This window comes from Cannabis sativa, chromosome 4, assembly GCF_029168945.1.
Source record: "Cannabis sativa cultivar Pink pepper isolate KNU-18-1 chromosome 4, ASM2916894v1, whole genome shotgun sequence".
Lineage (NCBI taxonomy): Eukaryota > Viridiplantae > Streptophyta > Magnoliopsida > Rosales > Cannabaceae > Cannabis > Cannabis sativa.
The window spans coordinates 64,016,420-64,042,306 of NC_083604.1; the positions used below are offsets into that span (position 1 = coordinate 64,016,420).

General features: G+C 34.1%; 1 protein-coding gene across 3 annotated transcripts; it reads left to right on the forward strand.

The window, feature by feature from the left end:
- Positions 1 to 14,268: 14,268 nt before the first annotated feature.
- On the forward strand, positions 14,269 to 18,378 carry LOC115713018 (chaperone protein dnaJ A6, chloroplastic). Of its 3 annotated transcripts, XM_061114292.1 has the most exons (9): positions 14,279 to 14,484; positions 14,958 to 15,061; positions 15,405 to 15,514; positions 15,877 to 16,018; positions 16,131 to 16,188; positions 16,574 to 16,616; positions 16,794 to 16,842; positions 16,936 to 17,016; positions 17,113 to 18,378. In XM_061114292.1, the coding sequence occupies exons 3-9, from the start codon at positions 15,414 to 15,416 to the stop codon at positions 17,959 to 17,961; spliced, it is 1,323 nt and encodes a 440-aa protein (XP_060970275.1). In that variant the 5' UTR covers positions 14,279 to 14,484; positions 14,958 to 15,061; positions 15,405 to 15,413; the 3' UTR covers positions 17,962 to 18,378. The 3 variants fall into 3 exon arrangements, with proteins under 3 accessions (XP_030497345.1, XP_030497344.1, XP_060970275.1); XM_030641485.2 differs by lacking the exon at positions 14,958 to 15,061 and having other exon boundaries at positions 14,269 to 14,484; XM_030641484.2 differs by lacking the exon at positions 14,958 to 15,061 and having other exon boundaries at positions 14,271 to 14,484; positions 15,369 to 15,514.
- The last annotated feature ends 7,509 nt before the right edge of the window (positions 18,379 to 25,887 follow it).

Here is a 25,887-nt window from a genome sequence, read left to right on the forward strand (position 1 = left end):
TGCATTTGGTAATTGATTTGCAATATTTTGCAAATGAATTATTCTTTGAACTTCAAGTTCACATTGATTTGTACGAGGATCAAATTGAGATAATGATTGTGCATTCCATATAATTTCTTTTTCCAGCTGTTTCTTTTCCCTAGCCCCTAAAGCTGGGAAACTTGTCTCATCAAAATGACAATCAGCAAAACGTGCTGTAAATACATCTCCAGTTGTGGGTTCGAGATATTTAATGATAGATGGAGATTCATACCCAACATATATTCCCAGCCTCCTTTGAGGACCCATCTTTGTTCGTTGTGGTGGAGCAATCGGAACATATACTGTACAACCAAAGATTCTTAGATGGGAAATATTTGGCTCCTGACCAAAAGCCAATTGTAGTGGGGAGAATTTGTGATATGATGTTGGCCTAATGCGTACAAGTGCCGCAGCATGTAAAATAGCATGTCCCCAAGCTATAATTGGGAGTTTTGTTCTCATAAGTAATGGTCTTGCAATTAATTGGAGGCGCTTAATAAATGATTCTGCTAGACCATTTTGTGTATGTACATGAGCAACAGGATGTTCAACTTTTATCCCTATTGACATACAATAATCATTAAAAGCTTGTGATGTAAATTCACCAGCATTATCAAGGCGGATTGTCTTGATTGCATAGTCTGGAATTGTGCTCGTAATCGGATTATTTGAGCAAGCAATCTTGCAAATGCTACATTACGAGTAGATAATAAGCAAACATGTGACCATCTAGTTGATGCATCTATCAATACCATAAAATATCTGAATGGTCCACATGGTGGGCAAATAGGCCCACATATGTCGCCCTGAATTCGTTCAAGAAATCCAGGGGATTCAATTCCAACCTTTACCGGTGAGGGCTTAATGATTAACTTTCCTTGAGAACAAGCAGCACATGAGAACTCACTGGATAAAAGAATCTTTTGGTTCTTCAATGGATGACCATGTGAGTTCTCTATTATTCTACGCATCATAATTGAACCGGGATGGCCTAACCGGTCATGCCAAATAACAAATAAATTTTTCTGGTTTGTGAACCTCTCGTTCACAATAACATGAGTTTCTATTGTACTTATACGTGTAACGTACAAACCTGAAGACAAACCAGGTAATTTTTCTAATATGCATTTTTTTCTTGAAACAATAGATGTAATGCAAAGATATTCAAAATTATTTTCATCTATTGTCTCAATATGATATCCATTACGACGTATATCTTTGAAACTCAACAGATTCCTTTTTGATTTGGTGGATAATAAGGCATCATCTATAATAATTTTTGTTCCTCTAGGCATCAATATAATTGCTCTTCCGGAGCCTTCAATTAAATTTGCAGTGCCTGATATTGTATTAACATTTGCCTTCATTCTTGATAAATTTGAAAAATATTTATCACTTCTAAGTATTGTATGAGTGGTTGCGCTATCCACCAAACACATATCATCACCATTATTTGTAGAATCATGTATAGAATGACAAATGTCCATTACTTCATTAACAAAAAAAAATATAATAAGTTCAAAATATAAATGCTTAAATATTAAAAGTTCATAACATAAACATGCCAAATAAAATAAACACCTTAAAGTAAATAAATGATAATAAAAAAAAACATAACAAAGAAAAGTGACTAATTGTGGACATTCCCATCTCCATTATCGATATTCATGTTGTTATTAATGAGATCTTCATTAAAAAAATCTGCAACATCTAAGTGCGTAATATCCAAAGGCTCTTTGAGAAAACCATCATCTTGATAGGCAAAATTTGCTTCTATTTTCTCCTTTCCTTTCACAGATGCTTGATAAAGATCAGCAAGGTGTTTTGCCGTACGACAGGCGCGTGCCCAGTGTCCTTTTATTCCACATCTGGAACATAAATTTTCAGAATTTCTATGATTATTATTTTGAGGACCTTTTCCCTTGTTCTCAGTAGTTGTGCTTTTCATTGGAGTATATGAATTTTTATTTTGACCATTACGATGCCAAACATTGCTTCGACCGCGATCGCGACCACGACCGCGACTTTGATTATGGTCACGACCACGTCTATTACTTCGATTATGATCACGACTACGACTATGATTATGATTGTCAGCAATTGTAGCATTCACTTCAGGGAATGGAGCAGACCCAGTTGGGCGAGATTCATGATTTTTCATCAAAAGTTCATTATTCTGCTCAGCTACTAGAAGACATGAAATCAATTCTGAATATTTTTTAAAATTTCGCTCTCTATATTGCTGCTGCAGGAGCACATTAGAGGCATGAAAAGTAGTATATGTTTTTTCTAACATTTCATAGTCAGTAACTTTTTCTCCACACAACATTAATTTAGAAGTGATATTAAACATTGCAGAGTTATAATCACTTACTGATTTAAAATCTTGCAACCTCAGGTGCAACCAATCATTCTTAGCCTTTGGCAATATGACAGTTTTTTGATGGTCATATCTTTCTTTCAAATTTTGCCAAAGCACAAGAGGATCTTTTACGGTTAAATATTCAGATTTTAACCCCTCATGGAGATGATGGCGAAGGAAAATCATAGCCTTGGCCTTATTTTGTTTTGTTTCAGTATTTTGATCTTTGATGGTGTCTCCAAGACCCATAGCATCTAAATGGATTTCAGCATCAAGAATCCATGACAAATAGTTTTTTCCAGAAATATCAAGTGCCACAAAATCAAGTTTTGCAAGGTTTGCCATGGATAAAACTATATCAATATAAAGTGTAAATTATTAGACATATACATAAACTTTGAAAAAAAAATACAACAAAATATAGTACAATATAGAATAAGATAATAAGATTAAACAATATAATATGATAAACAAATCAACACACATATATAATATATAAGCATCTATATAGATATATATAAGCATAGACATATATTGTATAAATATTAATTCATTAAAAAAATGGCTAACTCGAATGTGTTTCAGTCAGATGAGTATATATATATACATATATATATTTAGTGTATCATGACTTTGAAGCAATTCGAGATCACATAACAAAAACATTGTCATACCTTGGTTAGAGGCTCGTGCTGATAACGTGTTATAAAATATTAGTATTATGTAATATTATAATTTAGAGAAAGAAAATAGAGAAGAGATGAGAATTTTCTGAGTGATTTATTCCAATAGGTGATCTCCTATTTATACACATACAAGAGTCAAATATTAAGAAACTAAGAGAAAGGGAAACTAAGAAAAAGGGAATGTTGATTACATTAATGGAAATAAATAAAAGATTTGGACATCCACATAATTAATACTATTTATAACACATATATATATATCATATTTTTTTCGTTTTCTATCTTGTGCTAATATTTATTTATTATTCAATATATTTGTATTTTTTTTTAATAAATATTGTATGTATATTAATTAGTTTGACAATTTTATTTGGCACGTACATAATTCTTCTTCTCTCTCTCTTCTTTTTTTTTTCTTTTAAAAAAAAAGGGGTAACATTTAATAATTTTATCAATATATATATACTTAAATATTATAAAAATAACTAGATTTTTTTTATTGACAAATGTACCTTTATAACACACCACTCCTATTTAACTTTTTATATTTTCGTCCAACTCTTTTATTTTGCTCGTATGAATTTATATAACATCTTTTATATATAATCAAATTCCCCACAATTATTAAAAATAATAAATTCTTTATGAAAGTTATATTCTAACTCCACATAATCATAATTATAAAGTAAATTCCAAAACATATCAATAAATTTGTGCCTTTAACAATTGCTAACTCCACCAAGCAAAATTCTTAGATATTCTTGAAAGATTGACCATCTTCAAATCCAATAGGTGTCTTCTCGGCCTATATACATAATAAATTTTAGGAATTATTTCACAAAAATATAAAAATTACAAAAATACAGTTTCACAGAATTTTAAACATTTTTACGATTTTTTTTTTATTTTATTTGCATAAAATACGGTCTTTTTTATGTTGTAATCTTGTTAATTTGTTGTTGATTTTTTGTTAGATGTATACTATTTTGCTGCTACTTTTATGTAGTTTTTTTGTTGATTTTATGTTATTTTCGTGTTATTTTTTGGAAAACTGTAAAAATGTAAAAAAAAAATATTCTTTGAATGTAAAAAAGTAAATATTTTACAAAAAATTATGCCTTGTGTAATTATTCCTAAATTTTTTATTAAGCAATGCATTTATTATTATTAATAAATAAAGTCAATATACCTGTAAAAGTAATTCAGTCATGCTTATTTGTATGTTTGAATTTTCAGGTGCCATATTAATCTGTAAAAAATAAAAAGATATAAGTATATATAAAATTGGTTGTTGATAAAAAAAAATTAAATAAAACATATAATATATTACATCGTTAGGATTATATGATGTAGTCGGGAATGAAAATCTGGTTTACAAAATGGCATATAATTATTGACTTGATCATTATTGTTAAAGATTTGTGAAACCTGTAAGATAAAATATATAACATTTAATATTATAAAATTATAGAATTGAAAACATAAAGTTAAAAAAATAAGAATAAGCACTTGTTTTGTAGACAAGTTTTTTTTAGAAACTTTAGTTTTTTTACGCATCTTCTCAAGAGCATTCTTTGGACGTGTAGAAGAACTACCACGAATTCTCTTATTATTTGTTTTTATACCTTTTATTGTTGTATTGATTCCACTGTTATTATGATTCTCCTCTTTTCTTCCAACAATATCTTCTTCCAAACAAGCATCCACGTCATCTGAAAGTCGTTTAAAACCATCTCTAGCAAGTTTATAGGCTTTTTCAGTTACCGATGCTTTTGTTACAATATGAGTGTAGGATCTTGACAAATCTTGATAACGTAGTGCCAAACTTGCTTTAGGATCATCTCCCTGTTTAATCTCAAATATACTACTTGTAACTGCCATCTTCGCATGCTTTGTCCACCTCTTTAAAATGTATTGAGAAGTTATTTTCACAATATTATGAAAGGAAAAGACTTTAAGAATATATATGTGAGCAAAATATTCCTGCAAACTCAAACTTCTTGCAACTACATATCACTATATTAGTCGATGAATCATATTTAACTGTGTGGTCTTACCATTCTGAGCAAGCTTATATTCTCTCATAACTCCTAACTCAGCAATAAGTTCCATAATACAACTATAAGCCTTTGAAAACTCAACCTCAAATATTCTCAACACTGCAGGAGTACACACATTCGCTGCATGATTCAAAATTTCAATTGGAAGTGATGGTGCCAAATTACGTTGACTTACTCTAAAGTCGGCTTTTAACTCTTCATAATGTCGATCATCAATCAACCTCTCAAAATGCTCTAAAAAACGCAACATAGTATGTTGATAGCTGACATACTTTTTAAGTACATTATTCATGCTTTCACTTCGTTGTGTAGTAGTCATATTTGCACAAAAAGTCTCTCTTCCATATACTAAAGCCCATTTCTCCTTACCCTTGAACAATTGTGCCAACCAATCATTATTTTCAAGATTATATTTCCCAAGCATGTTCCCCCAAGCCTCAATAAATTCACATTCTTCATCATACTCATATATGTAATTTCCAAAATCAGTAACAAATTCACGAAATCTTTCAAAAACACTACTCAAGTTTTTAGCTGCGTTCTGATACATATGCCAGATACGTAAACGGTAATACGTTTCTGGCCATTGGGATCTTAATGCTTTTGCCATTGCCGCATCTTGATTAGTAAGAATAGTTTTTGATTTTTTTCCATGACATAGCTTCTACAAATGTGTCAAATAACCACATAAATGTTTTAGTAGTTTCATCATATAACAATGCAACCCCAAATATAGTAGTTTGCTTATGATGATTTACCCCAACAAACATAGCGAAATGTTGACAATCATGATTTTTTTCGGTAGGTTGTGTCAAAGCTAACAACATCACCAAAGTTATAGTATGATTCCTTCATTCTTGCATCCACCCAAAATATATTTGTTAACAAATCATCTTTATCTGCTTGCAATGCATAATAAAAATTAGGATCTTTTGACTTCATCTTTTGAAGATATTCAAGAACACCACCTGTATCTCCTGCACGCATTTGAATTGTTCTTTTAGTGCGTATATAATTTTGACAATCATCAAAAATAAATCCAAGATTTTCATGTCTGCCGGTTCACCTAATCATTAGTTCCATACTGGCTTTAGGAGCAATTCCTGAATTCTCAGCCATTTCAATTTCAGATGCTTGAGCAGGGGTTATTCTTCTTTGTGAGCTATGTAAATGACTCATACTGGGGCTTGAAGTCACATGTGTATGCTCTGAATTAAATTCAATAATTTGATATTTTCCAAATTGATAAAGTTTTATCTTAATCCTCGCCAAACAACCAAATCTTGTTGTACCACGATGACATTTTACATTATCATTTCGTTTATTTTTATCACGAAAACCTTCACATGAGCAACAAAAAGTTCTATTTTTTATTTTTCCGTTTTCATTATCCTTATGACTTTTGCTTCTGCGTATGCTAAAACCAATCTTATAAGCATAAACATTATAAAAATTATAAGCTTGTTCTTTAGTTTCAAATTCCATACTAACCTTTGGTATCTCATCATCAGGAATGTTGGAATGAATTTGCATTATTTTTACAGCGTAATCATTTGTAGCTTCTTGATCTTCATTCCTTTGATTGTTGGAGTGTTGTTCTTCATTATTTGTATCAGTATTCATAATCCTGTATATTATATATAAATAAGTTAGATGTTAAAAATATATTAATTAATAAATTAAATATTAATAATTAATAATTTATTATAAAGTAAACTAATAAGTATAACTATAAGAAAATATATAGAATCAAATTAATGTAATAAAATTTTAAAAAGTAAAAATTAATATATATATATATATAATAAGAATAAGATACAGTGAATAAACAAGATATTTTCTACATTTTATAAAATATAAATCCTTAAAAACGAATGAATAAAATAAAATATTTAATTATATATAATTCTATATACCTGTGATACAGTAAAAGCAAAAAAAATTATATATATATGTGATTTGAATATATAGTTTATGTGAATACTCATTTTAAAGAAAGAAAATAATAATAAAAAATAGAAAATAGAGCTTACCTGTTTTCTTCAATAACAAGTTTACTGTTACTATTCTCTAGCTGGACTGTTAAGGGTAGTTAAGGTAGTTAGTTAGGAATCTGTTATATGTAAGTCGGTTTGGATAAAGTTAGTTAATTACTGTTTCTTTAGCAAAGTTGGTTATGATATTGAGTTGGTTATGTCTCTTTTAACCGACCTTACAACATTATAAATAGCTGTATCAGTCTCCTTTGTACATTTGATCGATTATCAAATACAAATCATTTTACTGCTTTCATTCAATTCCGCAATATGGTATCAGAGTGGGAAAGAGATGCTTTCCCTCGATCCCAATTCTGACCGCCGTGTGTTCTTCTTCTCCGGCGTGCTTATTCCCAGAGCTAAGTTTTCTTCAACTACTCTGTGCTTTCTTTTCTCTGTTTTCTTCTGATCAAACTCTTTGTTTGATCCTTTCTCTTTCAAGAAATGTCCAATAACGATCAGACGAGTCCCACTTCGATTGGAGATAGCTCAAACTAGACTGCCATCAGAGAAACCATCAATCCTACGATGCAGCAAAGAAATCCCCTGGAAGATCCTTCCAATCCATACTATCTTCATCATGCTGATAATACAGGAAACGTGTTGGTCTCTCAATTGCTAACCGGACAAGACAACTATATGTCCTGGAGTAGGGCGATGCAATTGGCTATTTCTGTCAAGAACAAACTCGGGTTCTTGGATGGTTCGAAACCTTCTCTCAATGATCTTACCTTGTATAATGCTTGGATTAGAAACAACAATATTGTTATTTCTTGGATCCTAAACTCTATTTCAAAGGAAATATCCTCTAGCATTCTTTATGATGAATCGGCTGCTGCTATATGGAAAGATTTGAAAGTTTGATTTCATCAAAAGAATGGTCCACATATATACAACCTAAGAAAAGGATTAATGAATCTAAGGCAGGATAATCAAGGTATCCGTATGTACTTTACTAAACTGAAAACCATTTGGGAGCAGTTGTCTCACTATCGACCAACATGCACCTGCAATGGATGCAGTTGTGGTGGTGTGAAAAGAATCCAAGAATATCATCATATGTAATATGTTATGTCCTTTCTCATGGGACTTTCAGACTCTTATTCACAGGTTAGAAGCAGCATCCTCTTGATGGATCCCCTTCCTGAAGTGAGCCGAGTCTTTCATCTGGTGACTCAAGAGGAAAATCAAAAGGGAAATGTCAATGTGTCAAATGATCAAAGCAACAGTATGGCATTTGCCTTTCAAGGAGAGAAAAAAATACTAAAGGCAACAAGACTCAACAACAGAAAAGGAATAGGCCATTTTGTACCCCTTGTAACATCTTGGGACATACAATTGAAAAATGTTACAAAATACATGGGTATCCTCCTGGTTATAATCAAAATAAAGGAAAAGATGCAGCTGCTAATCAAGTTCAAGCCAGCCCTGAAACGAGCAATACTGGTGCAGACAGCCAAGCTATCCTTCCTCAACTCACTTCTACACAGTATCAGCAACTTTTAAATTTGCTGGCTCATCAGCAAAGCAACACAGCTACTGCAGATCCTAGCACATCTACAGGTAACACTTGTATTATGCTTTCCAATGTAACCAAGCTTCCCTTCAATGAAACTTGGATACTTGATTCGGGAGCCACAAGGCATATAAGTTTTGACATGAAATTATTCCAATTTATATGTAAAATCGATCCCATTAGACTGTTGCTACCAAATAACAACTATCTGCTTGTTGATAAAGGAGGTTCAGTCAAAATCTCATCTAATTTGGTTTTAAATAATGTGTTGTATGTTCCTAGTTTCAAATACAACATTATATCTGTGAATTGCCTAACTAAAGAAAATTTTCTTTTTGTGAAATTCTATACTAATCATTTTATTATACAGGACAAAATGCACAAGAGGATGATTGGCAAAGGTGAATGTAGGAATGGCTTATACATACTGGATCCTACACCCGATCGATTTCCTGTGTTCTCTATAAGTGCTAATGTTTGGCATTCTAGACTAGGACATCCCTCAAATAAATATTTGAATATTCTTAGCAATAAACTAGGTTGTAATGTTTCTGTTTTACACAAAGACACACCTTGCTACATTTGTCCCTTAGCTAAGCAAAGAAAACTTCCCTTTGCTAGCAATAATAAATTTGCTTCTAAAATTTTTGATCTTGTGCATTGTGATATTTGGGGACCATACCATATACCTGCTCATTCTGGACATAAATTTTTCCTTACTTTGGTTGATGATCACTCTAGATTTACATGGACTTATTTGCTAAAGCATAAATCTGATGCTATTAATGTGATTCCCCAATTTATTTCCTATGTTAAAAATCAATTTTCTTGTTCTATTAAAAGGTTTAGATCTGACAATGCCCCTGAGTTGGCATTCAAAGATCTATTTCAACAGCAAGGAATTCTACATGATTATACTTGTGTAGAGACCCCTGAGCAGAATGCAATTGCTGAGAGGAAGCACCAGCATCTGTTAAATGTGGCCAGGGCTATCTATTTTCAAGCCAATATACCTATTCGTTTTTGGAGTGAATGTATTATGACTGCTGCATTTTTGATTAATAGAACTCCCACTCCAAACTTGAAAAATAAATCTCCCTATGATCTGTTATTTAAAAGACAACCTGATTATGCTTATTTGAGAACATTCGGTTGTCTTGTTTTTGCTTCTACCCTCACTGCTCATCGCACCAAGTTTGATGCTAGGGCCAAAGCTTGTGTTTTTCTTGGTTATCCCCAAGGTGTAAAATGATATAAATTGTATGACTTGAATACAAAGCAAATTTTCATCTCAAGAAATGTTGTTTTTCACGAAAACATTTTTCCTTTTCACAAATTGAATGACAATAACAGTGGCATTGATCATTTTCTTACACCTACACTGCCTTCCTCCAACATTACTAACACTCCTGTTGGAGATTATCCTACTATCCATACTGACAATGCAGGAACAAGGCTTGAATCTCCCATCAACAACTCAGCACCTACTACAGCATCACCTCAGCAACCCGACAACAGCACTGCTGAATATCTACAACCTAACAACAATCCCACTGATGTTTCTCCAACATCTCGTGAAGCCCCACCTGATGTTCCAAGAAGATCTTCATGACCAACTAAACCACCGAGTTACCTCAAAGATTTTGAATGCTACTCATACATTCAAGATCAATCCTCCACACCACATTCTTTAGATAAATTCATATCTTATACTCGATTAGCTAACTCAAACAAGGCTTTCATTCTTGCAGTTACTTCACAAAAGGAGCCACAAACATACAAACAAGCAATACAATACAAACAATGGCTCGATGCTATGAACAATGAACTTATTGCTCTCAGAAACAACAAGACATGGTCTGTTGTTCCCCTTCCTCCTGGAAGAAGAGCAATTGGTTGTCGATGGGTGTACAAAATCAAACTTAATAGCGATGGCTCTATTGAAAGACACAAAGCTCGCCTTGTTACTCAGGGATATACTCAGCAAGAGGGACTCGATTTCTTTGATACTTTCTCCCCTGTGGCCAAAATGGTCACATTTAAGCTTTTACTTGCAATATCCACTATTAAACAATGGCACATACTACAAATTGACATTAATAACGCCTTTTTAAATGGTGATCTTAATGAAGAGGTATATATGCAATTACCTCCTGGTCTAACTCTACCTAATTCTCTGTCTGCAGAATCTAATCTAGTCTGCAAACTCCATAAGTCGATCTATGGTTTAAAGCAATCGTCGAGGCAGTGGTACAAAAGTTATCCGAAGCTCTCATCCAAGGAGGATTCAATCAATCTCAGGCAGATTACACCTTATTTACTAGAGGCAACGAGGACAATTTCATAGCATTACTGGTCTACGTGGATGATATTATTCTCACTGGACCTAATCTTGATACCCTGCATCAACTTCAACAGTCTCTCCATTCCATATTCAAACTAAAAGCTCTTGGACCTTTACGTTACTTTCTTGGCTTCGAAATTGCCAAAGGAAAGGATGGCTTATTTTTGTCTCAACGCAAGTATGCCATTGAGCTTCTTGAAGAAACTGGATATGCAGGCAGCAAGCCTGCAAAAGCTCCCATGGACCCCCGGACCAAATTAGACGATCAACAGGGAGAACCACTCACAAATCCCTCTTACTACAGACAAGTAGTTGGCAAACTACTCTACCTCACTCTGTCCAGGCCAGACATAATGTATGCTGTCAATTGCCTTAGTCAGTTCATGAGCAACCCGCGCAGCACTCATTTGCAGGCCTTGCATCATCTCCTTAGATACATCAAAGGACATCCGGGCGAAGGTCTATTGTACTCTCCACATTCCTCTCTACATCTTAGGGGTTTTTCAGACTCTGATTGTGCTTCTTGTCCCATCACGCGGCGATCTACTACAGGCTTCTGCATCTTCCTTGGAGATTGCTTAGTTTCATACAAAACTTAAAAACAACCAACCATCTCCCGAAGTTCAGCAGAAGCAGAATACAGAGCCTTGGCAGCCACCACCAGCGAAATAACTTGGCTTCAATACCTCCTCACGGATCTAAGAATTCCTCAAACAACACCAACTTTTATCTACTGTGATAATCAATCAGCTATCCATATAGCCAATAATCCAACATTCCACGAGCGCACGAAACATATCGAATTAGATTGCCATTTTGTGCGTGACAAAATTAACAACTCAACCATCCGACTGATCCCTGTTTCCAGCACACTTCAATTAGCAGACGCCTTCACAAAACCATTGGCCTCTACTGTTCTCACTACTCACATCAACAAGATGTATGTCTATGATCTATACCGTCCATCTTGAAGGGGGGGGGGGGTAACAAGTTTACTGTTACTATTCTCTAGCTGGACTGTTAAGGGTAGTTAAGGTAGTTAGTTAGGAATCTGTTATATGTAAGTCGGTTTGGATAAAGTAAATTAATTACTGTTTCTTTTGCAAAGTTGGTTATGATATTGAGTTGGTTATGTCTCTTTTAACCGACCTTACAGCATTATAAATAGCTGTATCAATCTCCTTTGTACATTTGATCGATTATCAAATACAAATCATTTAATAGCTTTCATTCAATTCTGCAATATCCAATAAAATAGGAGAGATCCATAAAAATATCAAATAAAAAAAAATAAAAAAATAGAGCTTACTTGTTTTCTTCTTCTTAAATAAATTAGGAGAAACCCAGAAAAAAAAATCGTTCTATAATAGGAAGATAAAAAAAATGAAAGTTGTTTGTATGAAAAATTAATTACTTTGAAAGATATTGATATTGAATTAAAATGAGACTTTTACAATTATGAGAGAGAGAAAATATAACATTAATTATGGGATGAAAGTTAAGTGTTGACTTAACCTTACATAAAATAAAATAAAATTACCAATATTTTATTGGAATTATTACATAAAAAATATAAATTGGCATTTTATTTACAAAAATACCTCCATAAGGTAAATACAATATTTATACCTTTGATCTGATTTTAATTACCAAAATACCACTTACACTATCACTTGCACAATCAGACGATGGTTGCAGGGTGGTTGCTGCGTGGTTGCACGGTAGTTGCAACAGACGAAAGTTTCAATCAAACGATGGTTGCAGGGTAGTTGCTAGGTGGTTGGCCGAAGGTTGCATCAGATGAAAGTTTCAATCAGACGAAAGTTATTGGATGGTTGCGGGGTGGTTAGTCGAAGGTTGCATCAGAATAAGGTTTCAATCAGAAGAAATAACTGTTAGCAAAATGTTTATGCAACTGTAATGCAACTATAATGCAACTGTTGTGAAACATTAAAAATCGGAATAGTACTTTCACATACGTAACTCTATCTACATGTCTCTTTATGATTTAATATGAACAAATTCACCATGAGGAATTTAGAAAATAACAAAAATACACTAGGATAAACATTTTACTATAGTATTGATGTAATTTTTTTTTTTTGGATTATACTTGAGTTGGATTGTTTGGGAACTCCAGTTCAACTTTTTGAGATCTGCCTTTCATGGATCTAAAAATTGAAGTCAAAACATTAGTTTTATGCAAATTAAACTGGATTTTCGGTTAAATTTTAGTTTCGTAGTAGTTTTTCTACACTTTTTTTTTTTTTATGAATTCGAAATAGCCCATGTTTTCATTGATTCTGGTCGTCTTCTCAGGTGAAGTCGCCGAAATTAATCGTGGTTCTCTTTCTGGTTGAATTTTCGTTTCGGTTGCGTTAGGTTGTTGCGTAGTTGCACAATGGTTGCGCGATAGTTGCCCAGGAAGCATGAATCCTGGGTTGAAGGTCTGTGTAAGTGGTATTTGTGTAATTTTTTTTATTTGAATTGTATATTTGTTTATTTGGCCAGCTGAAAGTATTTTTTGTAATATTGTTACTTTTTTTTGGTTAAAATTGAAAAAAGCCCTATTTTATTTTCATAGATCAATTACATAAAAAGGTTCTAAAAAGTAGGCATATTTTTTTAAGGATTTTTACATTACATATTGAAATTTTTAATTTTTTTACTTTTTTTTATTGTAGGACAAATTATTATTTTTTTTAAAAAAATACTGTGTAAATTTATACTATATACTGTGTTATTTTATGATTGTTCTACGATTATTTTCATAGATCAATTACATAAAAAGGTTCTAAAAAGTAGGCATATTTTTTTAAGGATTTTTACATTACATATTTAAATTTTTAATTTTTTTACTTTTTTTTATTGTAGGATAATTTTTTTTTTTTTTAAAAAATACTGTGTAAAATTTATACTATATACTGTGTTATTTTATGATTGTTCTACGATTATTTTTTAGTTATTCCACTATTGTTTTAATTGTTTTGTTTTGTTGTTTTAGGATTGTTGTATAAAAAAACAGTATTTTATAAAATATTCTATTTGATAGTATTTTTATAAAAACTTAATTGTTTTATTTGGCTGCAGTAAATAAACTGAGTTAGAAAAATGAAATAAAAATATATAATATGGCGGAGAAAATGGCACCTAGGCACGCACACCGTAGGATTAGGGTTGGAAAGCAGCGAATCAGCCCTACGTAATTAATATTAATATTATTTATTTATTAATTATTATATGAGAAAGAGAAAAACAAGTCAGAAAAATTGTGAGGTTTACTTTTTGTTTCACAGCAACTGGGGAATTATAGCGGTCTCGCTCTAAAACCTCATCTCTCTCCCACCAGCACCTTCTCTCTCGCTCAATTCACCACACCTGAGAGATTGCACCCTCACCCCTCCTCCTCTACTTGCTCACCTCAGATTCAGAGGGCCTGCCCAAAACAACAACAACCAGGTTCGTCTCTTACATTAGTTTTTCAGCTGTCAAAGCTAGGATTTTGAATTGGGTCATTGGTGGTGCTGAGGTTTGGTTTTTGAGTATGTATATTGCTTTATAGTAGCTTATGAAAATGTTATATAAGCTGTGTTTTGAGTGCCTTAGGGTTGTTAAGAGATGAAGTTGTTGAGATTGTTCTGATGAAGGTTCAAGTTTTAGGGGGTGATTGGTGAAATTGCAGAGAGAGGTTGCCATTATGGCTATTTTACGGTCTTTCTATGGAATGAAACAATAGAATCTTTGAAGACGCGGAAGGAGATATATAAGTCGCTATAAAACATGGTTAAGTTTTCGCTGGTTTCTCATCGCTAAAGGCTTCAAAGATTGTAAATTTTATAATTTTATTAGGGCTTGGGAGTTGGGAGTATGCTTGTAAATTTAGATGATACCTTATCATCTTATGTAACTTTATTTTTTATTTTTAATTTCAGTGATTTTCTTCTAATATCAAAGCTTTACTACTATTCCCCATGGGGAATTTCTCGTCATGAAAACAAACTACTCGCATATGACTCTGACAGCTTGACACATATTTGTTAGTGCTGATTACAAAGTTGCATTGTGGTCTCAATAATAGATTTCATTTCACCTCTCAATTCTCATTATCCCACAGTACCAGTATTTGGTTCCCAAGAGAATTCAGTGCTGGTGGTTTGGATTGAGTATTTCACTTGATGTCAACTAAACTCAAACTATACTTGCTGGTTTGCTTACCCTTTGAGTTCAACCTGTGAAGTTCGTTGCAGCTCTCTCATTTCTTTGTAACTTTGCATGATTTCTTATATTTACCTCGTACTATATCTTGATATTTTTTTTTTTTTTTGTATTTCTACTTGCAATAGTCAATCAAGATAATTGAGCTCATTCATTTGTTGAAGATATTTTGAATGGCAATTGTACCTTCTGGAAGTACTTGTGCTGCTCAATGGGGCATTCGTCCTCAGCCTATGTTGAAGCATGGCACTAATAAGATGACATCCCAATGTTGGTAAGCATATTTGAATGTATTGTTTGTAGAAATGGAAATGCTTATATATGCATAGATATATATTGAAAGTTTAATTTGTTGGATCTGCTGTTCTTGTTTCATTGTATGATGCAAGTTTATCGGCAAACTGAATTGATTTGATTGAAAATGTGTATATATTCATTGTTAGATTAATTTAAGTATCGTAAGTAATTAATTTTAAGGACATGTGATGAGTTTCTTATTGGTGTCTCACGAAGGCTTTTACTGTGTTTTAACACTCATCTAGCTGGTAGGATACCAGGGTAAATATTATTATATACTTTCATTTCAGTTTAATGATTGAGCGTTGTTTGATGATTTTTATATATTATTGTTTGCAGTGTTAGAAGCAAAATATGCAATTTCGGGGCACCAGCATCAAGCTTCTTTTCTCAGGATTCCTTGCATGCTCTGTCATCTTCAGTGTCATCTCAAACTTCACAGCGCCGTAGGGGAGCAAGATTTATAGTTAGAGCAGATGCTGTAAGTAGCAGCACTGGTTTTTATTTGCTCAGTATAACAGATCTAAATGAAATGAATACCAATTAACTGCTTCACCCTTCATTGCATGGTGGTAACTTCTTTTTGTATCCAGGACTTCTATTCAATCCTTGGCGTGTCAAAAAACGCCAGCAAATCTGAAATTAAAAGCGGTTTGTATCAATATTTTATTATTTATATTCATGCAGTTATTGTTTGTTTCTTTGCCGTCACTATTTTCTTTCAAATGCTTGGCTTTTGTGCTGTAAATTACCTTCTAGGGAACATTTATTCACATGAATTTATCTGGTCTTGACAGTGTTTGTCACTGCCTATCTCCTTGCACAGCATGATTAGAAGTTCCATCGTTTAATATGTTCATTCAGTTAAATCTTTTCTCACCTTCAGTGTTTTATATTTCACATGCAATATATGCTTGTTGTAATAAAATCTCTCTTATCTTCACTAAAGCTAATTGATTGTTATTTGTACCATAGCATATTGTCATTCAGTTAAAGCTTTCTCACAAATGTAGTTCTGTGTTGCTATTTGTTTCAGCTTATAGGAAACTTGCAAGGAGTTATCATCCAGATGTAAACAAGTGAGTTTAGTTGATTTTTATCATAAGTCTTTTTAGTCATAAGTTGTCCCCAACCTCAGGTCCTCGGCATTGCTATTGTTGTTTTGTGTAATGCTATGTATAGAGATGTATGCATGTGTTTACTCTTTGTGAGGTGCCTGTTATTACTTGCTGAGAGTTCACCCTTCGATATTGCAGAGAACCAGGGGCAGAACAGAAGTTTAAGGACATAAGTAATGCATATGAGGTAAAATAATTATATTGGATTAAGATTTAGGAGGTGGAGGTTGGATCACACTATCAATTTATCTGATCTTATAGGAGGGTAATTCTTTTGCAGGTTCTGTCCGATGATGAAAAGAGATCTCTATATGACAGATATGGAGAGGCTGGACTAAAAGGTGCTGGCATGGGCACTGGGGTAAGTATATCTGAAATCATGATACAGAAAATGATTTTTCATAACTTGATGTTATTTGTTTACTATCTCACATGAGATGACCATTGATTATCTCAGGATTTCAGCAATCCTTTTGATCTATTTGAATCGCTATTTGAAGGCATGGGTGGTATGGGTGGGATGGGTGGTATGGGGGGAAGATCTAGGAGTAGAGCAGCTGATGGCCAGGATGAATATTACAATCTTGTCTTGAACTTCAAGGAAGCAGTTTTTGGGGTTGAAAAAGAGATTGAAATAAGTCGTCTAGAGAGCTGTGGAACTTGCAATGGTTCTGGTGCGAAACCAGGCACCACTCCATCCAGATGTAGCACCTGCGGTGGGCAAGGTCAGGTTGTCTCATCAGCAAGGACACCATTAGGTGTCTTCCAGCAAGTTATGACATGTTCTACCTGTGGTGGAACTGGGGAAATGTCCACTCCTTGCAACACATGTTCTGGGGATGGTCGAGTTAGGCGAACAAAGCGGATTAGTCTGAAAGTTCCAGCTGGTGTGGATTCTGGAAGCCGATTGAGAGTCCGGAATGAAGGAAATGCTGGGAGACGTGGTGGATCTCCTGGTGACTTATTTGTTATTATTGAAGTTATACCAGACCCTATCCTTAGACGTGATGACACCAACATTTTATACACCTGCAAGGTGTCTTACATCGATGCAATCTTGGGGACTACAATCAAGGTTCCAACAGTTGATGGCATGGTTGATTTGAAGATCCCAGCTGGTACCCAACCAAACACTACCCTTGTGATGGCAAAGAAAGGTGTCCCTCTTCTAAATAAAAACAACATGAGAGGTGATCAGCTGGTTCGGGTGCAGGTCGAAATACCAAAAAGATTAAGCAGTGATGAGAAGAAGCTAATTGAGGAACTTGCAGACCTAAGCAAGGGTAAGGCTGCCAGTAGAAGATAGTTTTCGGCGTCGTTGGTTTAATTATATCATTAGTTCAAAATTATACCTTGTTGGTGCATCTTTTTTGGATTTCGGATGCACATTGAGAATTCAGCTGTTCCTCAGCCGTTGGGAACCAAAGATGCTTGGATGGTTGTGGTCGTAGGTAGAATTATCTTGTGATGGTTTTGTCATCTTAACTAAAGGAGTGTTAACGAGGAAAGTGAAACTTTAAGGATATATAGCCTTCCAATCTGTATTAGCTATAAAATTCTACATCATAAAATATTCTTTGGCATTAGAGTAAACTTCTTAGATGTCTTGTTTTTTTTGTTCTGTTTGGATACAAAACAAAAGTACATTTAGTTAGCCTGTTCTTTTCGTCAATCACCAGTGATTTGGGTCACTATTTTTTATAATCAAAACAATTTTTCAAAAGATTTGAGGGGTTACATGTTTTCAGTGCTTGTTCTTTGTTACCCGCAGCTGTTATAGAAAAATTACGGTGAAACAAAATGGAAGTTTATCACTATGTATGGCTTAAATTAGTTTTTGTTTATTTAATTATTTGTTTTTTTTGTTTGCTAAAATATCTTTGGCTAACATGCTTTTTGGTAGCCCTAAATACATAAGTCTTTAATACGCCTTTGGTACGAGAAGTTTAAAATAATTTTATTGACTGAAATATTAAAGCTGAAAATATGATTGTTTGTGTAAAGTCCTTTTTTGGCAAGTTAGGTGACAAAATAATTTTTCCTTTTTATGGTAAGATTGCTATGCATTAATTTTCGAAATCTTACCTCTTTTATTCGGTTTTTAGTTGCCATTTTCCTTGTTTGGAAAGTTGCACTTTCAGCTGAACTTTCCTTTGTTGAAAACTTCTCAAAAGAGAAGAAACTCTCTTTTGGAAAGTTGTCTTTTTTAGGGAAACTTTGTTTATTGCCTTTTCCTTATTGATTTCGATTGTATCTTGATACAATCAGAATATCTAATCTGTTTTTGGCAGGAATCAAGCATTGAAAGAAGATCGGTCCCGATTTTAGTAAGTTTCCTGTTTAAGGGCGGATACGCTTCGTCAGCAACCGAATCTGATGTAGCAGATCATGTTTCTTTTGGAAAGTTTTTGTACAGCTGCTAATTCGAACTTGTGGTTGCCTCTTTGGTTTCTATGATCTATAAATAGAGCCTAGAGAGCAACCATTCGGATTACCTCTTCCAATATTCATTTTTTGCATTTATCTTTTGTGAGAAGAGAGTGTTTCTTTGTTTTGTGAGAGCCTAGTTGTTCACCTAGGTTCTAGTTGTGCTATTTCGGTTCTTACTCTATCCTAGAGGTTGTGAAGAACTACTTGACTGAACAAGAGATTGGTCTTCGGGAGAAGACTTGACAAAGCCTTACTTCGGGAGGAAGTAAGCACTTGGTCTTCGGGAGAAGACTTGCTAAAGCCTTACTTCGGGAGGAAGTAAGCACTCACACTTCAAAGACGAAGGGAGTTCGGACTTGAAGGTGTTTCAAGAAGTCAGATTCATAAAGTGGATTACAAAGGATTGCGGCAATACTTTAGAGGGAGTCTAAACTTGTTTAAGTCAATTGTCTTTGTAATTTTGATACTTTATTAATTGATTTCATTCTCTGGGCGTGGCCCCGTGGACTAGGAGTGTTCGTGAGAACACTGATACCACGTATAAATCTCTTGTGTCAAGTTATTTATTTTTCTGCAAAATATTTTATATTCTGCCTGTTCAGTTTTGCTGTAGCAGAATTACTTTCTGCTGCTGCAAACGTTTACAGTTTTTATATTTTCTCATATACAACTGACATTTGCAAAAACACGGTTTTTCAGTTGGTATCAGAGCGGGACACTAAACTCTTAGTGTGGTCCTATAACGTTTTTGTTAGAATGTCATTTTTTGCAGAAGGAAGTTCTATTTCTAGACCACCATTGCTTAATGACTCTAACTATCCTTACTGGAAAGTTAGAATGAGAGCCTTCATCAAATCTCAAGATGAGAAGGCGTGGAGAATGCTTCTATCAGGTTGGTCTCCTCCAGTTGAGACAGATTCTTCAGGTAATACTATTATAAAATCTGAACTGGAATGGTCTATTGAAGATGATAAACTATCTGCCTACAATAGCAAAGCCTTGCATGCTATCTTTAATGGTGTAGGTGAGGGTTACATTAAACTTATATCATCTTGTGTTTCTGCTAAGGAAGCTTGGGAGATACTTCAAACTCAGTTTGAAGGAACTTCTGATGTGAAAAGATCTAGACTTATCATGCTTCAAACTAAATTTGATGAACTTAGAATGTCTGATAATGAAACTTTAACTGAATTCTATGAAAAATTATCTGACATTGCTAATGAATATTTTGCTCTTGGAGAAAAGCTTGATGACTCTGTTCTTGTGAGAAAAATTGTTAGAGTTCTTCCAGAAAGGTTTGATACAAAACTTTTAGCAATGGAGGAAGCTAAAGATTTTAGCACTATGAAAGTGGAAGAATTGATGGGTTCCTTACGTACTTTTGAATTAAATCAACAGATTAAACAAAAGGACAAACCCAAATCCATTGCTGATAAAGGTAAAAGTATTGCTTTGAAAGTTGCTGATAATGAAAATTCTGATAGTGAATGTGATGATGAGATTGCTTTATTAACTAAGAATTTTCAGAAATATATGAAAAAGATGGGAAATAAAAAGAATATTTCGAAAGGTTCAAAAGGTAATACTTTCATTAAACCATCTGTCTCTAACAAAAAGGGAATTCAGTGCAGGGAATGTGAAGGTTTTGGGCATATTCAATCTGAGTGTGCAAACACTTTGAAAAAGAATAAGAAGAGTTTCAATGTCACTTGGAGTGATGATGAAACCGAAAGTGATGAAGATATTACTGAAAATGTTGCCTTAACCTCTGTTATGACTAATGTGTTGTGTGATTCACAGGTGAAAGATAGATTGGTATGTTTGAATAATACCACCAAACAAGAGGAATCAGATTCAGATGAGTCTGAAATCTGTGAAGAATCTCTTGCTGAATCATACAAAGTCATGTATGAAAAATGGATTCAGGTTGCTTCTGAAAATAGAGAGTTGAATAAATTGAATAAAAAATTGTCTCATCAGATTGAAATGTGTGAGTTGAAAATAAAAGAATATGAGACAAGTGTTTGTGATAAAGATGAAAAAATCTCTCTATTGAAGAAGGAACTTGAAAACTTTAAGAAAAATGTTCAAATGCTTAATCCTCGGATCTTATTTTTGAAAAAGCTCAGAATGCAAGTCAGAGAGGTTTTGCAGGCCTTGGTTCTAATGGAATGGAAAGTTCTGGAGTCACGAAGTTTGTAAAATCTAGTGTTCCAACGAATCACCGTGAGGCTACAAACTCTGCCATAACAGTTTCACAGCCTGTGGCAGCAAGAACAGCTTCTGATGCTGCAAAATCTCCAGGATTTTCGAAAAAGGTAAGATCTCAGGTAAAAAGATTTGTTCCCATTTGTCATTTCTGTGGTAGAAAAGGACATATCAGACCTAAATGTTTCACATTGAACAACCTGTTTAAAACAAATTATTTTGATAATTTGAAAAAATCTCAAAAGAAACATAAAGGTTTGAAACAAATATGGGTGAAAAAGAAGTGTCTATTTGGTTTTTCGATAAAGCTGCTTGCATCTCAAATGTGGTATTTTGACAGTGGTTGCTCTAGACATATGACTGGTGACAAGGATTTCTTGACTAACATTAGACCTATGCAATGTGGAGAAGTCACTTTTGGCAATGGCTTATCTGGAAAAGTTGTTGGTATGGGAACTCTAAATTTTGAAGGGTTACCTAGACTGAAAAATGTGATGTTAGTTGAAGGACTGAGGGCTAATTTACTTAGCATCGGTCAAATGCCGTGATCAAGGGTTCTTGTTTCTTTTGATAGTGATCATTGTTATGTTACGGAATGATGACAATGAATGTATCTTGCAAGGATTTCGATCCAATGATAAGCTGTTACACTCTAACCCCTGTGTTTACTTGTCACTCGGCTATCAACAACACCACGGATACGTGGCATGCCAAGCTTGGGCATATTAATTTTAAAAACACGAAAAAAGCTGTCAAATGCAGGTATTGTTCGAGGTCTTCCCAAGCTTGGTAAGGAAAGTGAAGGTAAGTGTGAACCGTGTCAACTTGGGAAGCAATTAAAAATCACTCACAAGCCTGTGTCTGATATCAATACCTCAAAGGTATTGGAATTGCTTCACATGGATCTTATGGGTCCAATCCAAGTTGAAAGTTTGAATGGTAAACGATATATTTTTGTGTGTGTTGATGATTTTTCTCGTTTTACTTGGGTAGATTTCTTAAGAGAAAAATCTGACACTTTTGATGCCTTTAAAACTCTTTGTCTGAGATTAAGAGTTGAGAAAGGGTGTAATATTGGGAAAATTGTTCGAATTCGAAGTGATCATGGTAAGGAGTTTGAAAATTCCGTGTATGATGATTTTTGCAAGTCTACGGGTATAACTCATGAATTTTCGGCTCCCAAAACTCCTCAACAAAATGGAGTTGTTGAGAGGAAGAATCGAACTTTGCAGGAAATGGCAAGAGTGATGTTAAATAGCAAGAAATTGACAAAGCGCTTATGGGCTGAAGCTATTAACACTGCTTGCTACATAATAAACAGAGTGTTTATTCGTCCGAGTACCTCAAAAACATCTTATGAAATGCGGAAAGGTAAGCGCCCCAATGTAAGTCATTTTCATGTTTTTGGATGTGTGTGTTATGTCTATAGAGATCGTGAGCATATTGGTAAATTTGATGCTAAAAGTGATGTTGGTGTGTTTATTGGATAGTCCTTAAACAGTAGAGCTTATCGTGTTTATAACATGAGAACTCAAACTGTTTTGGAATCGGCTAATGTGGTTGTTGATGATTTTAGAGATTTTTCGAGTTTTCCACGAAGCCAAGATAGATAGTCTCATGGATACTCCTCCAAAAGTTGTAACAACGGATACGATGCGGAGAACCCATTGCGATGCGCAAATGACGAATCTGCTTCGCAGCTGAAACTGGAGAACCAGAACCGTCTATCTTGACTCATCCAAACATCATCACAGACTCTATTCAGAAAGAACCAAGCACCAAAGTCAAACTGAATCATCCAAAAGATCTCATCATTGGAAATCCTGAAGAAAGCATGGTAACTCGCAGAAGGTATATTAATTTAATCCGCTTTCTTTGCTTTGTTTATCAATATGAACCGAAAAATGTGAAGGAAGCCATGACTTTTGAGGAATGGCTCAATGCAATGCAAGAGGAACTCAACCAATTTGTTCGCAACAAGGTATGGATTTTGGTCCGAAGACCAAAAGGTATAAATGTTATTGGAACAAAGTGGTTGTTTAAAAATAAAAGTGATGAGTTCGGTACAATTGTAAGAAACAAGGCTCGTTTGGTGGCACAAGGGTACACTCAGGTAGAAGGTATTGATTTTGATGAAACTTTTGCTCCTGTTGCAAGATTAGAATCAATACGTTTACTTTTATGTATTGCTTGTATTCTCAATATTAAATTGTTCCAAATGGATGTGAAATCTGCCTTCCTAAATGGTATTTTGAATGAGGAAGTTTATGTTGAGCAACCAAAAGGATTCGAAGATCCTCAATTTCCAGATCATGTATACAAACTTGAAAAAGCTTTGTATGGTGCGAAACAAGCTCCTCGAGCTTGGTATGAAAGGTTGACTCAATTTTTACTTTCTCATGGCTATCACGGAGGTAGTGTGGATAAAACTCTTTTCATCAAACATATTAAATCTGATTTTATCCTTGCTCAAATTTATGTTGATGATATAGTTTTTGGTTCTACATCTAACCATGAAGTGCGGTATTTGTTGATCAAATGAAAAGTGAATTTGAAATGAGCATGGTTGGTGAGCTTAATTTCTTTACTGGTCTTCAAGTGAGACAAATGGAAGGAGGTACATTTGTATCTCAAAGCAAGTATGCTAAGAACCTTGTCAAGAAATTTGGCCTTGAATCGGCTAAGCAGGTAAGTACTCCTATGAGCACCACTCTGAAATTAACAAAAGATGAGAATGGAGTAAAGGTAGACACTACACTCTATCGTAGCATGATTGGAAGTCTCTTGTATTTAGCGCTAGTCGTCCCGATATATGTTACGGTGTGGGAGTGTGTGCTAGATATCAAAGTAATCCTATGGAATCTCATGTATCACTGTAAAAAGGATTATTAGATATGTTAATAGCACTCACGATTATGGAATTTGGTACTCGAAAGATACCAATTCAAATCTTGCTTGTTTTAGTGATGCGGATTGGGCGGGGAAATGCCGATGATCGAAAGAGCACAAGTGGTGGGTGCTTCTTTCTTGGGAATAACCTAGTATCTTGGCATAGCAAGAAACAGAATTCCATCTCCTTATCCACTGCCGAAGCTGAGTACATAGCTGCTGGCAGTTGTTGCACTCAACTATTGTGGTTGAAACAAATGTTGATTGATTATGGGTTTGATTTGGGTGTTTTGACTATTTTTTGTGACAATACTAGTGCCATAAATATTTCCAAAAATCCTGTTCAACACTCTAGAACAAAGCACATTGATATAAGACACCACTTTATTAGGGAACTTGTTGAAAATAAATCATTGCAATTAGAATATGTTGATACCGAAAAACAATTAGTGATATTTTCACAAAGGCCCTAGATGCAAAGTCGCTTTGACTCCTCGGAAAGTCTTTGGGAGTTTGCATTGTTTAATTTTATCTGTTCATCATTCGTGTACAATTGTGTTGTGTGATTCTTCTCTAGCTCTAAATCTTCTATCATTGTTTTTGACAAATCATGTTTATGCCTTTGGAATATAATTAGTTAGGATCTCTGTCAGATCATACTTTGTGATGTTGTGTTAAAAGATTCATGTTACTCTCTTTATTTGTGTCTGGGATTAAATAATGTTCTTATACAGAGTTGAGCAATTTTTGTTTCATGCTTGTCAGGCCCCTTGCTGGAATAGAGCTACCCATACTGAAGTGTGAAAGCCATCTGATGAGTAAGCTGGAACATTGTAATTAGCAACTATGATGAGGATGCACTACCATAGAAAAGGGCTACCTTCAGTATGGTGTGAAAGCATCCAGTTGCGGGATCAATTTGAAAAAGGCGAAAATGAAAAATCATGCCAAGGACAATGATCCTATTCTCACTGCACACACTTATGTCTGACAAGTGTGTTCAACTCTGTAAGTCTCCTCTATTAAAATTAAATTAATAATCCTGGTTCACAATTCTCAGTAACATGCATATCTTTTTCCTCAACATCAATTGAGTATGATCATCTCATGAGATTCTAATTAGTTATTTTCCTTGAAAGCATAACATGTAATCTACTTTGTCAATTGTCAATGATATTTGATTTCTCTGCTTGATTCGAATCACATATACTCACTGTACACATTATTTTTTTTAGTTTCGGTTTTATTTTAAATAAAAAAAAAAAAAAAAGGGAGGGAGGCGTGTGACTTGCTTCATGGGTCAAGGAAAATCTTGTGCATAAATGGTAAGTATCAACATTCATTCTTTCTTTGATTTATTATGATATTTTTCCAAGTAAAGAGTAATCTTTATATGGTAATGTGTCTTTATTCTTGAAAGTTTGCTTTATTTTTGGAAAAATTTGTTGGCATTTCTAGTTTCCTTTTATTTTTTTAAAAGAAAAAAAAAAAGGGGAAAGGAGTTGAGAAGTGGGCGGTTTCCTCTTTTGGTTCATGGGCTGGCGGTTTCCTTTTGAATTTTCAAAATTGGTTTCCTTTTTCTTGTTTTGATTCCAAGGTTATATAAACCAATTTTTGTCACTTATTTCACCACCTACCCGAACCCCCTTTCTTGTTTCTCTGTCAAACACTATTCATCTTCCCTTTCAGTTTCAAAATGGTGAGA

What these genes read in the sequence shown, in the direction of transcription:
- LOC115713018 (XM_030641485.2), top strand. Translation starts at nt 15,414, where the DNA reads ATGGCAATTGTACCTTCTGGAAGTACTTGTGCTGCTCAATGGGGCATT. An exon ending in TATCATCCAGATGTAAACAA is followed by an intron (nt 16,617 to 16,793) that starts GTGAGTTTAGTT and finishes TCGATATTGCAG; the next exon opens with AGAACCAGGGGCAGAACAGA. An exon ending in ACATAAGTAATGCATATGAG is followed by an intron (nt 16,843 to 16,935) that starts GTAAAATAATTA and finishes ATTCTTTTGCAG; the next exon opens with GTTCTGTCCGATGATGAAAA.